The sequence below is a fragment of the Vigna unguiculata genome, chromosome 3 (assembly GCF_037176805.1).
Source record: "Vigna unguiculata cultivar grain cowpea cultivar isolate G323 ecotype 2 chromosome 3, ASM3717680v1, whole genome shotgun sequence".
Lineage (NCBI taxonomy): Eukaryota > Viridiplantae > Streptophyta > Magnoliopsida > Fabales > Fabaceae > Vigna > Vigna unguiculata.
The window spans coordinates 3,925,458-3,941,039 of record NC_140794.1 but is presented as its reverse complement, the minus strand read 5'-3'; the positions used below and the strand labels follow the sequence as shown (position 1 = coordinate 3,941,039).

Here is a 15,582-nt window from a genome sequence, read left to right as displayed (position 1 = left end):
TTTATACATCAAATCATTACACTTAAATATTCAAATTATTTTATTTTTATTAATATAAAAAATTTAAAGTATAAAAAATTATAAAGATAAAAATATAAAAAATTAAAAAATTAAAAAATAATAATTATATTTACATAATATTCGGACGTCACAAAATACATGATAAATAGATTCTAAACTTAAAAAATTAAAAAATTTCAAGATAATAAATTAGTTAAGAAAGTAATCATTGACTTGCATGATTACTTAACTCCGAACTTAAAGAAAAAAGTATTTTATGGCTTGTAAAACAAGCCATCTATAGCAGAACAGTATGATATGAATATATATATATATATATATATATATATATATATATATATATATATATATATATATATATATATATATATATATATATATTAAATTAAGTTAATGTAATTTAAGAAAGAAACTACTCTTGTAAAGGTGAAGTTATTATCACCGTTCTCTACAAAAAATATTTAATATAATTTAAGTGGTTATATTTTTATACCCATCACACATAATACATTAATTTTAAAACTCAATATAATATTTAAAATTATATTTATTTTATTTTGTAATATAAATTATAACATATATTATTATATTGTTGTAATGAGTTGTAAAGTGAAAAGTAAAAACAGAAATAAGTAAGTGTCAAAATTAAACACCTAAAACACTCGTACATTTACATGACATGTTAATTATATTATATGCCTCATAAAATAATATTTGATTGATAAAAAAACTACGTATTATATACGGTAATAATTCAGTTTCAACCCTATCAATTACTGATGGAGAGTCGAAGTCAATTTCATAAGTACACAAATTATTTTAGATTTCAATCACAGTAAGATAGAAAAATATAAAGTGGAAGGAAATGATAAAACATGATATAATATAGGTTAGATAAATATCAATTTTATTAGTTATTTGGTGTGAATTATGATAAGAATGTAATAATAACAATAATTATTTATGAAAAAAAATAGCCACATTAATTCCAATCAGTAAAAATATATAAAATATCGTATGTGTGATTATTTTTTATTATGGATCATTATTTTAATTTTAAAAGGCGATTAAATTTAAATAAATAGTTATTTAATCGCAGTATATATATACACGTGTATGTATGTATATGTGTGTGATAATGCTATTATAAATGATATATAAAAAAGTGTATGTGTATTTACGTTTTTATTAGATTAAAAGAAATAATTTTATTGAATTTATGAATAGTTAATTGTAAAAATAAAATATGTGAGTATTTATTATTTATGTTATATTAAATTTAAATAGTATATCATTATTAATTAGATTATATAAAATAAAGTTATAGATGCTTTTAGTAGCTATAATATAAATAAAACAAGATTAAACATACTCACTAAACAATATTGAACACCACAAATATAAAACCGTTTGTCATAACTTCATGTCCCAAAAAACGTGTGGGATCTCTCTTCAATCAAATTATTGCATATTGAACACAAAACCTGATGAGTGTGAACAACATATCGTGTGGTTGGAGAAGGGTATATGACCCTACATCTACGGATTCCTCGGTTTAGTCCCGTGGACTTTATTCACAGATAATAATAATAATTGTCTTTACAAAACAACATTAATTTTGGATAATATTTAGGTTCTATCCCTTAAATCTGCTAGTTTAATCCGTATTTTATAATATGCCGAAAAATATATCCTTTTCTAGTATAAATAATTTAAATTATGGAATGATTTTCATTGTGGAAATTATTATATTTTTTTCATAATAATTTTTCTTGTTTATAATATAATTTTATCATAAATTTGATTTGGTTGCACCTTGTTTTTTCATTTTTATAATAAAATTTTCATAAATTAGCATTGATATTTAACATGAATTTACGAAAAGTTAGTCCAAAGATCTTGTAACGTTTTATTTTAGGAAAGAGATATAATCACCTGATTAAAAAAGTATTTTGGTATAGTTTTTGTTTGATATATTTTATTTTCTTAGACTTTAGTAAAAAAAAAACACTTTTAATTTGATAAGTTTCTCTTTTATATCTAGATTATTATTTGGCCAAGTAAACCACTCCATTTATTTAAATGTTGCCAGTAGTTAAAACCTGTGTGTGAAAATTAGTAAATATTTATTAGGAATTAAAGTCTAAATCTAAGTTTAATATTGAGTAAAAATAATTTTTTTAATAACATATAAAAACTTGTAAATTCTGTTTTACAAATTTTGAGTTAAAAAATCTACCTAGAAAAAGACCCAATCAATGTGACCTAATTCCTTCAAAATTGTGTGAGAATTACAGTTATAAGAAAGCAACATTTTGACCAATCCACTTAACCTGTTCAAATTCAGTCTCTTAACCTGAAAAGTCAAATGTTTATAAGATTACACACTATATTCCCTAAAACTATGGGTTAAAATACATTATAAATCAAGTACCATAATTTTTTCCACCAAACAAATTTCTATGACAAAAGATTTTTTTTTATTTATTTAATAACCATTTTTTGTGGGATTTTCCCATGACATTAAAGACACGTTTGTTTTTTCTTTTAATTATTTTATCATGAAAAGCTTCTAGATGTCTTTTGTTTTCTTTTTTATGTCAGAGTTGGGTTAGCAGCCAATGCGGCATGTATTTCTCACTAGGGAGCTGAAAATCTGAATTAAAAGCTTAAAAGTGGGGACCTGCTCTCTATTTTTAGAAGGAGAAATGATAATAAGGTCATAAATAAATTATAATTAAAAGTTTTAAATGTTGAAAGTAGAATCATTAAATGACCATATATGGAATTTGTCCCACACCACCAAAACAAGTGGATATTTTATATATAAACAACCAAAACTATTATAGAGAATTAATTAACAACAAAATATAAAAACTATCAATGGGAATTGACTGTTACAGTTTTTTTATTTGATTAGTATTCTTTTTAATTGCACTTTTGTTCTTTCACAAGCTATTAAATATTAAGACTTTAACCCAAATTTATCAATCTTGTTCATTGGTTAAATTTTTGATATCACTATTCTCTCACATATTAAAAGTAATTGGGCACGTGTAATGATTTATAGACACGAGGTCTTTCCATGTATTGCATGTATTGTATAACATAAACATAGGGTGAAGAGATTCTAGAAAAAAGATACCCGTGGCAGACAGAAGTTTTCAAAGTTTTAACTCTTCCCATTGGAGACTGTTAGATTGATTAAACAATGTAAATAAATCGTGTTTTTCCTCCCAGATATTTTCATAATTGTTGTAAAATCACTTAATCTAATTTATAATTAAATACATATTATTTTAAAAGTAAATACATTTCTTTTAAATCTTAATTTGTATTTTTTAGTTTTATTTTTTAATTTAATTAAATTAATTGAATTTAGATTGATATAAATTGGATATATTTTTTTTTTTATTTTGAAAATTCAAAATTAATGTGAGATTCAAGTTATATACTCTTAAAGTTGGATTATTACATCCATATAAAATAAGATAGAGTCATATATAGCTAGCCTAAATAAGGTATGATAGGATACAATTGTACATATGACTAGATTAAAAGTTGTTGGTATGTTATTATGGGATCAAATAAATTGAGTTCATATTGATGTTGTGTTTTTAAGTTCAAAGTCAAATGGTTGTATATAATGAATTTGTTTGCAGTTTGGTTGTAGATTGCGTAGATTACAAGTCGTAGCTTTGTACTTGAACATGACAATAAGGAAACAAATTCATAAAATAAATCTAAACGAAGTTATTACTAATAAATACTTTTGATTTGGAAAACAAGTATGAATGAAATTAGTGTCCACATTGGACCAAAAGTGGTTTGAAATGTTGGATGTTCAACTCGTTTTTTCATGTCTTCTTCTTTTCATAAGTATGTATTGACACATTATTTTATTCATTTCTTTATTTATGTGGAAATGTAATGTTTATGCACAACAAGCCTAGTAAGGGAGAGAAGCCCATAAAATGTCCCTAGTTTTTTTTATTTATTTTATGTTGTGTATATGGCTTGAGGTAACCTAATTATCTCATTATAATTTTATTTATTTTTGTTGATAAAAAATAAAATATAAGATTAGACAAGTCAAACTCATGACAAGCAAACTCATATTATAACCAAGTCAATTTGAACTAAAGCAAACATAGGTTAAAGCGAGTCAAGCCAAGCCTAAACTAGGTTGAGCTAAGCCAAATCCATGACAAATTAAGTCAAGCTTGGACAAGTTGAATTCAAGATGGGCTAGGCTAGACCAAGGTTAGCATGGTTGAGTTGGATCTAAGTCAAGTTAGGTTGGGCTAGGATCAAGTTAAGTTTGTCAAGTTTAGCTTAACTCAAGTTAGGTTGAACAAAGCTTATACTAGATCAAACCAAGTCAAATTATACTCATGTTGTGTTGAGTCAAGTGTGTCTCAAACAGACCAACCGGTTCAGACATAAGTTGAATAAAAACAAGTCAACCGAAAATAGGTCAAACCAAGACAAGTTAAGTCAATTTTTGTCAAGTTTGGCCTATGCCGAGCTAAGTTAGTCCATACCTAAGTTAGTTAAGTTAGGTCAGACCAAATTGAATTCAACTTAAGTCAGGTGATATTCATGTTAGACTTATTTTAGTCAAACCAATGTCAAATTAAGTGAGGTTAGGCCCAAGTTAAATTTAAACTAAGTTATGATAGATCAAATTGAGCTAGTTGTAGGCAAGTTGGGTTGGGCTAAGTCTAGGTCATACTGGGATGAATTAGACCTAAGTCAGGTTGAACTTGGTTTAGTGTAATTCAAGTTAAGTTGGTATCAAGTTCAGTTAAACTCAAATCAATTTAAGCTTAATAAATTTAAGCTCATTTTAAGTTGGACCAAATTTAACACAAAGATAGTTCAAGTGATTTGAGTTTAGATCATTATTAGATAAATTTAAATTTTAAATATAATTTACTTTATTAAATATAGATCGAATATGTGTTGGTTATTGAAATATCCATTTTATAATCACCCGTAACCTCAATTAAGGTTATTGTACATAATAAATATTTTTTTTTCTAAAATATTGTCAAAATCAATCTTTATTTATACACACGACTTCATATAAGAAATTTTATGAATGGAAACACAAGTTTAAAAAGGAGAACAATTGAGCTTATGTACAAGTAAATGGGTCAACATACCAGGTGGGTTCACACATGCAAGTTAATAAAACATGAAAAATTAACGAAATCTAAAAGATATTAAACAAAAAGAAAAATCAATAACAATTAAAAAGAACCAAACTGTCTTAAGTTTCAACTAAAATGAGCAATTAAGTTGTTTGTTTTGCTTGAGTTATATAAGTTCACATATGTAGAGTTGTAAGTTAAACTGGTTTAACTCTCAAATTAAATAGAATAACCTGTAAAACCTATTTTAGCATGAACTAATTATCATCGTGTTTAGAGACTCGCAAAAATTACAGAGCAAACAAATCAGTTCATGAAACTGGATCATACACTTTTAAACGTAATTTACCTATCTAATTATTTGACAGTGTAGATTTTTTTTTTTTTTACATTATTACTTAATTTAAATTAAAGTAAATAATAAAATTTGTATTATAAGAAAGCGATCTAATGGTGTGATGTGTTTATTCCCAATTAAAACAAATGGAATGTTAGGAATAAGATCACTATAATCTTACCCCACATGTCAGAAATCACAACTTGCGCGGACCATTTTGCTTTCTTTTAATATTTTTTAGAAATTTAATAGGATTACACAGAAACAGTTTTGACTGTAAAATGAACTAGTTTTCAATTTAGTTTTTGAAAATATTTTTCTAACATCTAAAGTTAGTATTTTTAGATCTTATGAAGTATTAAATTTCTAATTTTAGTGTATGCAGAATATATTATTTTAATTTTAACTATTTTAAAGTTTTAAATTATATTTCATTTTTACATTTCAATACAAATAAAGGACTTTTATTTTATAATTTTTAAACAAATTACAACTATCGAGTTAGTGTCACGTCTAGAATGATTAGTTTAATTTTTCTTTTCGACAAGCTAACAAATATTACATGAAACTAAAAATAAAAAATATACTAACGGAGCTATAAGATTGATTTAAAATGTTTATGAGAAATTATGTCAGAGATCGTAGGTTCCATTCTCTGTACTAATAAAAATATTAATAACTAATATTTGTTTATAAAAGAAAATTAAATTTTAAAAGGAAAAAATATTTGTTTTCTTGACTCAACAAAAGTTCAACTCATTTTATATATAACAAAACATATTCTTATATTTTTCTAACGTATCTAATAGTTTCACATTATTTAGAAGTAGAGATCTAAGTTAATAGTTTTACATTGTTTAAAATCAAGGTTTAAGGTGATTTAAATAATTTTTCTTCTTTCTACCTTTTAAGACACTTTTTAACAACAAAATTTTTACAGAATTGTTTTGAGAACAATACTTCAAAAGGTAGTTGATCGTAACGATGTTGAGGAACTTGCCATCAAGACATCAATAATACTTAGTTATAGATTATCATATTATTATAAAAAATAAAATATCATATCAATTTAAAAATCTCACTTGCTAAAGGATAGAGTCCACCAAATTTTTTTAATTTTATACTTTTAAAAAATTAAAATTATTATTATACTATAATATCTCTTATTGAATAAATTAAAATAATTATAAGTGTCAATAATACAATTTATAATATTATTGTAAATCTATAAAAAAAATTAAGTCAACCCAACCGACATACTTGCAAACTAGTGTAAACACAGGCGCTATCGCGCCTGTGTGTACGCATTTTTTGAATTATATTAATAATTGATGATATTGTAATGTTATTAATTTAATAAACAAAATAACAAAATAAAAGTATATTTATAAAAAATAAAATAAAATGTACGGAGAAAATAAGAGAAAAATAACTGTTGATGAATAGTAAGAGAAAAAAAGAAAAAGGAGATAAGTAAATAATTTTATAAAAACTTGTAAAAGTAACCGTTAAATTTTAAAAATTTAATAAATAATTAAATTATAAAGGGTAAAGTTGGAATTATGAAATGTGGACACAAAAGAGGGAATCCCCTTTATATATAGTTATAGATTACCCTTATCAACCCAGATTCCATTTTCTATATGGCAAATTTAAATTTTCATGTTAGAATTAGTCGACAGATGATACGATTTATAATTTTTCCATCATACAAAATATGATTATACTCCCTAAATATTATAAAAAATCTTATTATCCGAAAACTTTTACTTTCTATATTGTGAGTTGATTATTCTTAGGTTGCGGCGAGAACTCGTTCTCCCAGTTCTCACCCACCAACCACCATTGACTTTACTCTTACCAGTTTTGTCTATTGTAAACTGCTATAAGCGATTTCACACCAGTAGAACAATTCACTGCTATAATATATATATTATATTCCCGAGATAAATGTTCATTTATTAATAGGTTAATTTCCTTTCACCAAATACCATATTAATAAAATAGTAGCTAATTCAACGTAGACAGTGATAGCCAACTCATGTTATACACAATCCTAAGCTAAACTAGTTTTGCTTATCAAACATTTGACTCTTTCCACGCAAATATATAGGTCTTCTATGTCAATTCTTTTTACATAGCACTTGCAATTTAATTAGTCCACACAATAGGGTATCTTTCCCTTTCCGCCACAATACTTAGTCTAAAAAATGGATCAAAATCCACAGCATGCGCAAACTGACAAGAATTACAAAGAGTAAGACCCAACTGATGCATGCGTGGAACAAACAACCATTGAAGGAACCAACTTCGCTACATATATAAGAACACCAACCTTAACTTCCACAAACACAAACTCATCATCATTCTCTTGCCACCCCGGGGTTTGAGAGTATGAAAATGGAGTTTGTGAAGAAGTGGAAGAGAGTATTGGGGAGAAGCAAGAGATTGTATCCGGAGAACAACTTAAGTGGAAGCTATGGCAGATTGAGGAACAAAGAAAGGCAACAACGTAGGAAGAATAATTCGAAGGCTTGTGTGGCTCCACAAGGTTGTCTTTGTGTCTACGTTGGAGCCGAGAGAGAGAGATTCGTGATCAAGATCGAGATAGCGAACCACCCTTTGTTCAAAGAGCTTTTGGATGGTGCTGAGAGAGAATATGGGTATAGAAACGATGGTCCCTTGTGCCTCCCTTGCCACGTTGACTTCTTCTGTGAGGCGCTGACGGAGATGGAAATCGGCACCACCGTCGAAGAGGGTGTTATGGGTTCTCATGGTTACAGTCACCACAACTCGTGTTCAGTTTCTAATCTCAGTTATGCGACAGGGTCTTTCTCTGATCGTTATTATGAAAACCTTGTGAATTGATATTATTGAAACAGATTCAACCATATATGGTAGATTAGAACATGCTTGTTTCATTAGTTTAATCAGTTTTGATGTTCGTTAATTGTTAGCAGTTCTTGCCAAGGATCTAGGGTTGGATTGTTTCAAATATAAAATTGATTTCCAGAAAGTAAACTATTTTTGAGAGAAATGATCACGTTTTTGTTTTAGCTTCAGAACATTCCAACTGTCTAATCTAGTTATATGATTAGAATTAAATAAATTATTTTAAATTGAATTAGACCAAATACACTGGAACGAGATAGTCAACAACGAAGACTATCCAGTATGACCCCGTCATTTTTTAATTGGTTTTTTCTTGATGTTTTGGGTTTGGTCAATTACCAGTGTTTCTCTTAGGTTTTTCTTGTATTTCCCTGCTTTCCATTTTAATAATTAATTGTATAAAATTATCCTCTTTTTTGTATATTCTTACTTCTTACCCGTTTTATGGACAAAATTATAAAATATATTTTTTTAAAAAATAATATATGATAGGACAAATTTAAATTATATTTACAAGTGAGAATTTGAAGTTATTAATATTCATTTGTTAAGTTGGCGCTCATTTACATTTGTATTTTGTTTAAATTTGTATTTAAAAATAAAAATTTCTCTGATCAATAATTTTATAATTTTATTTTTAAAAAAAAAATAAAAAGTTGTGTAAAATCGTTTGACTATTATTTTCAGTTTATTTATATGTGATTGTCGATTTGATGTGTGATTAGATGCAAAACTTCATGCGTATTTGATTCAATACATATTATTCCAAAAATTGACTCGGGATAATATCAGTGTCTTAACAAATTTCTTGATTTTGATTATGTGGCATGATATATTATGGTTGAATTGTGACTAATGTTAATTGGTTAACATTATGAATGCTTGATTTAAAAATAATCTTTATATATGATAGAACTTTATACAAATAAATAAACATATCTCTCTGTCTGTTGTTGGTTGTCCAAATGATATGATTGTTTGATACACATGAATAAAAGTGTATGAATTAATAATAAAGGTTAGAGGTGAAAAGTGGTATCATGAGTTTTGTGTTTACATATATCTTCATATATGTGTTTTAGAATGTATATGTCTATCCATAGATATAATATTTTGAACTTTTTTCTTCAAAAAAAATTATTGAATCTTTAAGAAGACTGCATATTCACCCTCTATGCATATTTGTTAAATGTTAAGTTTACTTTATATTATCTATATAATGATATAGTTAATATTATATCCGAATTAATCGGTCGTTACATTCATTGTTAACAATTCACAATGTTTAAAAGTAGACTTCAATATTAGTTTAAAATTTAAGTTTGAACCTAACTTAATTATAAAAGAATAATATAAACAATAAAAGTTACTAAAATTATATGTCATGTTTATATCACTTTTATGTATTAATTTAATGACACTTTAAACAATAAAAATTTGTGGACATCTTTATATATTACAAAGAAAACACTTTAATTTATTTTCTAACATAAAAAAATCAGCTTCAATGCTTATTTTGATACTACCCCCAGTTCTACGTCCACAAAATAATGAGACTTCGATAACTAAGTTTACGTACACGAGTTTAAGCAATTATTACTCTGGAACGACATACAAAAAGCAAATACCGCAGCTGAAGTCGTAAAAAATAAGATACGTAATTGAATTTCGCTTTTATAATTGGAATAAGCAATTTAATACACTGTATACACATAAGAATATAAAATAATTATATTTAAACTAATAAAATATGAAGTTGAATAAACATTTAACTTTTCAATAAAATAAACTTGTAAAGAAATTATTAAGCCAAGTCAAAGTTTAAACAAAAATTGGTTTTATTCTCAATATTTACAATAAAATCAGAGTTTTGTATCAATATATATTTAGATCGATTAGTATAAGTAATAATTTATTCATCTTCACCAAATAATTTAAGGATCATATTCTAATGATGTTGCGTTAGAAAGCAAAAATACTACTAATCACACAATATTTAACGATGTTAATCTTTAATTTCTACAATATTCCTTAGCAATAAATAGCTCTTCATCAAGAGAATTTTCCATAAATATAAGGCGCAAATGCTTATCAGCAATACAATTCACAAGAGTCTCAAGAAAGACTCGTAATCTGGTTTCAGGCTATTAAAATATTGCATGGTGTTCTGATTCAAAAGGCAATATTGTTTACACCAATGTAAATAAAACCTATTCAGTATAGAAAGTAAAATTAAGGTAACATTAATAATAAACATAACGGGGTTAAAACTAGGAAATAACAAGTTGAGAATACCTATCATGGAAAAGGGTCCCCACTCAAAACAAATATCCATCAAAACCTATTACGGAAAGAGACGGCTGCCACGATAACCATGGTAATAAAATTTAGCTGCGGAATTAACCACATACCTCTATTTTCAGATTATTTCTTAAACTATGATTCTACAACAATGTCTCGTCTTCACCATCATCATCTCCAACATTTGATGCTTCCTCTTGATCGTCATCCGACATGTTATTAATTACATCTGTAATTATATCCTTCACCTCTGCTTTTCTATGCATCAAATCCACGTCAAAGTGTGTACCTGCCAACATTTCGTTACAGAAGAGCTCAGTTCACAAAATCATTTCACATCTTTTAATTGGGGTTAGGGGAGAATTTAATGAAACAGATTATACCAAGTCGTTTCAGGATATCAGATAAAGTTGCCTGCATCAAGAAATATAAAACAAATTATAAAAAATCATTGTGTTTTAAAAAAAAAAAACATGAAATGGCAGACAAAAGAACATTACTTACCGTATTGAAATCTACTTTCTTCAAAATATCAACTACCACTCGATGCATTTCATCCTTACTAGGTCCGGATTTAGCTTTCTCGCTACTTCTACCTTTTCCTGCCAATGACATAAGAATCGAAGGGTAAGAATGCATAAAACAGTCCTATAAAATTGACATATTTTATGTAATTTGTCCAAACATAAAACAGTTATATTAGAGGATAAGTTTTCCAGGGAAAACTCGAGCAAACGTGATCATAGCATAAAAAAATAACTCTCGAGCAACTAACAACTTATGGCAACTGGCATTAGATTTAGTACAGATGATGTAATAAACTACAATGACAAAGACCCAACCTTCATCCTTAACTAAAGCCTTTGAAGACTTGTCGGTTGGTTTTTTGTCTGCACCCTTCCCTTTTGAATTCTGGTTTTCCCTTACTGTTTTCTGTTTCTTGGAAGCAGACTGCTTGGATTTCGAAGTATTGTCATTACGAGCTATTTTTGAAGTAGATTTTTTGGGAGTTCTTTCGTTGCTCTTGCCTGTCTCTACTGTAGTGGTCTTCTTTACAGGTTCGTCTTGGTCTTCATTCAGAATCTTCTTCGAAGACCGATTGTGAGCCTTTTCTTTATCATCTTCCTCTTTCTCTGACAAGTTTTCGTCATCCGGATCACTTTCACTTTTTTGCACATCATCTTCCTCAGTATCAACTTTTGCCTCGGAAGGTTCAGAGACATCACTCTCCTCGATATCAGAAGACTGTTTTTGCTTTTTCGCAACTAGTGAGCTTTTCTTTTGCTTCTACAACCCGATGAAATATAAGGAAATCAAAAACAGAAGAAAAAACATTATTAAGCATGTCATAACTAATGCAGCAAGCCAGAATGAATTTCAAGTAAATAGTATAACAACACACCTTGGCAGATGCTTCGGATTTGTTTGGGGTTTGCTTTCTGCTTCGCTTTTTCCCTTTCTGTAACATAACACCAAGCTTGAAAAAACTAACGGCAATATATAAAAGGTCGAACATATAACATCATATTTTTACAACGAATTAAGACGCAATAACAATTATACAGGGCAAACATCATTACCTAGCTACTTTGATTGATTTAACTGTTGAATTTAAATTATGGTTTCAGAGATCCCTAGTTGAATATGGCGAAATTCAGACAAAATAAATCTCCAATCGCATGGTTGAATTTCGCAGGTCTGGCATTTGGTTCTTCAATTTGCTAATTTTAGGATACTTGGTTGGAATAAACAATTTAAAATAACATGAATATATAAGTGGTAACAGAGGATAAATTGACTCACGACTTACAAGAACCTTGATTAATTCTTATCCTTATACACTAATACAGTAATGTTGAACAAAATTACCATTTTTTGGTCGGCAAGAAGAACATCAGTTGTAGCATGCGGAGAAACCAAAAATTCAAACAGCTTCGCACACAGTTCCTCCTGAAATGCCACAATGATCATAACTTGTTTATAAAGACCAATTGTTACAATACAAGGATGGGAAAATGTTAGCTAAACTTTTACCTTCTTCATAGTGGTCTTGTTTATTGGAATATTAAGCACATTACAGAAGTCCACCAACTTCTCTTTCGGACACTTCTCAATCTTCTCCCTTGTCTTTGCCTTTTGTTTTTCCTGCCAAAAAAATTACGTAACCATAATTTAAGCATGTTAATAACATACTCCGACATTCAAAATTTTAAGACAATGCACAATTAACCAAAATACTAAACTAACAAAATTTTCAATACAATAACGCAATCGGTTAAGATTCATCTGCACAATTAGAAATTAAACACAAGTAGTATTACAGTATATGATGCAACCATACCTCGTTGTCAGTCCACACATAGCCAGAAAACATTCCTATATTTCTCTTTACTGCGTTTACCTACACCAAAAAAAAAATGTAATTAGTATTCAAGGAACAGCCAATAGCCAGTCTTATACACCCATCTCTTAATTTAAAAAACATAGGCATGAAATAAGAAAGATAAAAAATGACAAAACATCTGAAGAACTGAGATAGTGTGCCACCTTTCCCCTTAGCCCAAAGAGTACTCTGTGAAGCGCATGTAGGTTGTCATCAGTTTTTCTCTTTGATAACATGAAAGCCACTGAAAAGTACAGATGTAAATACATAAACACGCTGCAACATATCATTGTTTTATTTCTATCATGAATGACATGCTTAAGTGGGGTCATTTAAGTTAAAAATTGGAAGAAAAAAGAAGTCAGGAATTTAGCTATTTAATCTTGTTTATAATATTAACCCTTTTCTTGTCTCCCATCCCTTGAGACATTAAAAGGTTGCATTTCTCATGGACCCCTTTTTCTTCAACCAGAAAATCTCCGTGAGACCAATTAAACACGCAGGTGCTAAAACCCCAAACCTAGTCCAACAGACGAATAAGACAACATTCGCAAATTACTCCATCCACTAACTCTTGGACAATATACAGTTGTCAAAATAAATACGAAGAAAGAATAACACATCAACAAGACCACGCGATGTCTAACATTACGGACTCCATACATTCACAAATCCATGCAACAAGAGACCTTACCATTTGGAATGTCCTTGAGCTGCGTACCGTTGCCCTGAAAGCCAAGGAGATTCACTCACACGATCAAATCCAACACTTATTATATTAATTCGACACAACAGAAAAACAACAACATGAACCCTCGAAAAACTACTAAAGTAAAACATACAAATTAACAAACCATATATTTCTGCAAGTACCTTCTCAATTGACGAGGTTTTGCGAGAGGAAGACTGGTGAAACTTATCGGGTGAAGAAACAGTGTACCTATCCACCGTTTTCCTCTCCCTGGTTGGTCTCTTACTAGTTGGCGTAGCGTAACCGCTTTCTTCTGTTGACTTAATTGACTTCGCTTCGCCACGCTCATCAGTCTCTTCTTCTTCCTCTTCATTTTTCTCTTCTTCTACCCGATCCTTTTCTTTTCCGTCGCCGTTTTCATTCACATCGTTCTTCACCGGAGTATCTTCTTGTTCGGTGTGATTTTCTTCAGCTTGGACTTCTTCTTCCCCTTGAGGCTTCTCGTTTTCTAGGGTTTCAGAAGACATTGTTGAGAGAAGTTGAATTGCGAATAGAGCGAATCCCTGAGCAGTGAATAGAGAAAGGGTGAGTTACGATTAGATCGGAAAGAATGATAGTGATTGTGATGGGAAGAGACAGATAGAGAGGGAAATGGTGAAAAGAATTTGGAGGGAAACAAAATAAGATGAAGCGCGCTCTTTAGTTTTTCAAATTTTGTGCCAATTTTCTGAGCGGTCTCGCGCTTTTTCATCTTCTTTTCTTCGCTGTTATCCGAAAAGAAAAAATCAATAAATTAATCCTAAAAAAAAATAGACGCTGCGCTTTGATTGAATTGTAAAGGAAAAAAATGGTTAAAGTTGATATAACAAATTTAAAAAATATATATTTATAAAAAGCGAAATTATCTTTTTATTATAAATTAATTTCAATTAAATAATAAGTTGCAATTTATTATCATTATTTAAGAATTTTTTAATTTCATTATTATTATTTAAGATAAAACAGGATTTTTTTTTCATTGTTTATTTCAGAAGAAAAATAAAAAATAACTCGCCTTGCTTCACTCTAAGTTCTTATTTGTATTTTATCTTTTTCACTTTTCCTGTTTTACATGTAATTCAAATAAAACAAAAGTAAATACGAGAAAACATGACGAGGATAGCTCAACTACATCTTTCTCTTCACACCGTCCTTTCCCTCTTTTAAAAATCTCAATTTACCTTTTCTTGCACATCTACACTCCTATATAGTATAAACAATTTTTTTTATTTTATTTTTGTATATAAAATTAAAAAAATATTATTTTGACTTTTGTTAATGTAAACAATATATAGTTTTCAAGAATGAAACTAAAAAGACACTGGTCATGCTAGAAAATGACATGAGAAGAGTGAAGGAATGGGTAGAATAAAAAAACTCAAAAAAAAATTGGGACGGGAAAGATGAATATGAACTAGTAATTTTTATAGTTTTAAATGTGTTTGCGAATTTGAATTCAACCATTTAAAAAGTAAATAAAATCGACTAAGTCACTTATGTACTTAGCAGTAAAGGTATTTGTGGTGCTCTTTATTTGATTTTTAGTTAAAAACATATTTAAAATGAATGTAAAAGTTATATGTGAATGTGATCAATTGGAATCAAATTTAAAATAAAATTATTTTTTGCAGTTTTATTGTAATTTATTATTAATACATATACTTGGCTTTATTTTTCTTACATAATATTAAATGATGAAGAATAAATTTATTATATGCTCAAATATAATTAAATATTTGTTTCTTTTAACAAAATATATATA

General features: G+C 28.2%; 1 protein-coding gene and 1 pseudogene across 1 annotated transcript; one reads left to right on the top strand and one right to left on the bottom strand.

The window, feature by feature from the left end:
• The first annotated feature begins 7,691 nt into the window (after positions 1-7,691).
• On the top strand, positions 7,692-8,405 carry LOC114179943 (auxin-responsive protein SAUR71 pseudogene; annotated as a pseudogene).
• Positions 8,406-10,437: 2,032 nt separating this feature from the next.
• On the bottom strand, positions 10,438-14,486 carry LOC114175638 (DEK domain-containing chromatin-associated protein 1-like). Its single transcript, XM_028060408.2, has 11 exons — positions 13,964-14,486; positions 13,785-13,818; positions 13,255-13,334; positions 13,049-13,108; positions 12,742-12,852; positions 12,577-12,657; positions 12,110-12,166; positions 11,550-11,994; positions 11,212-11,309; positions 11,091-11,121; positions 10,438-10,996 (listed from the first exon to the last, which is right to left on the bottom strand). Exons 1-11 carry the CDS (start codon positions 14,306-14,308, stop codon positions 10,851-10,853), a joined length of 1,488 nt encoding a protein of 495 aa, XP_027916209.1. The 5' UTR covers positions 14,309-14,486; the 3' UTR covers positions 10,438-10,850.
• Between the last annotated feature and the right edge of the window lie 1,096 nt (positions 14,487-15,582).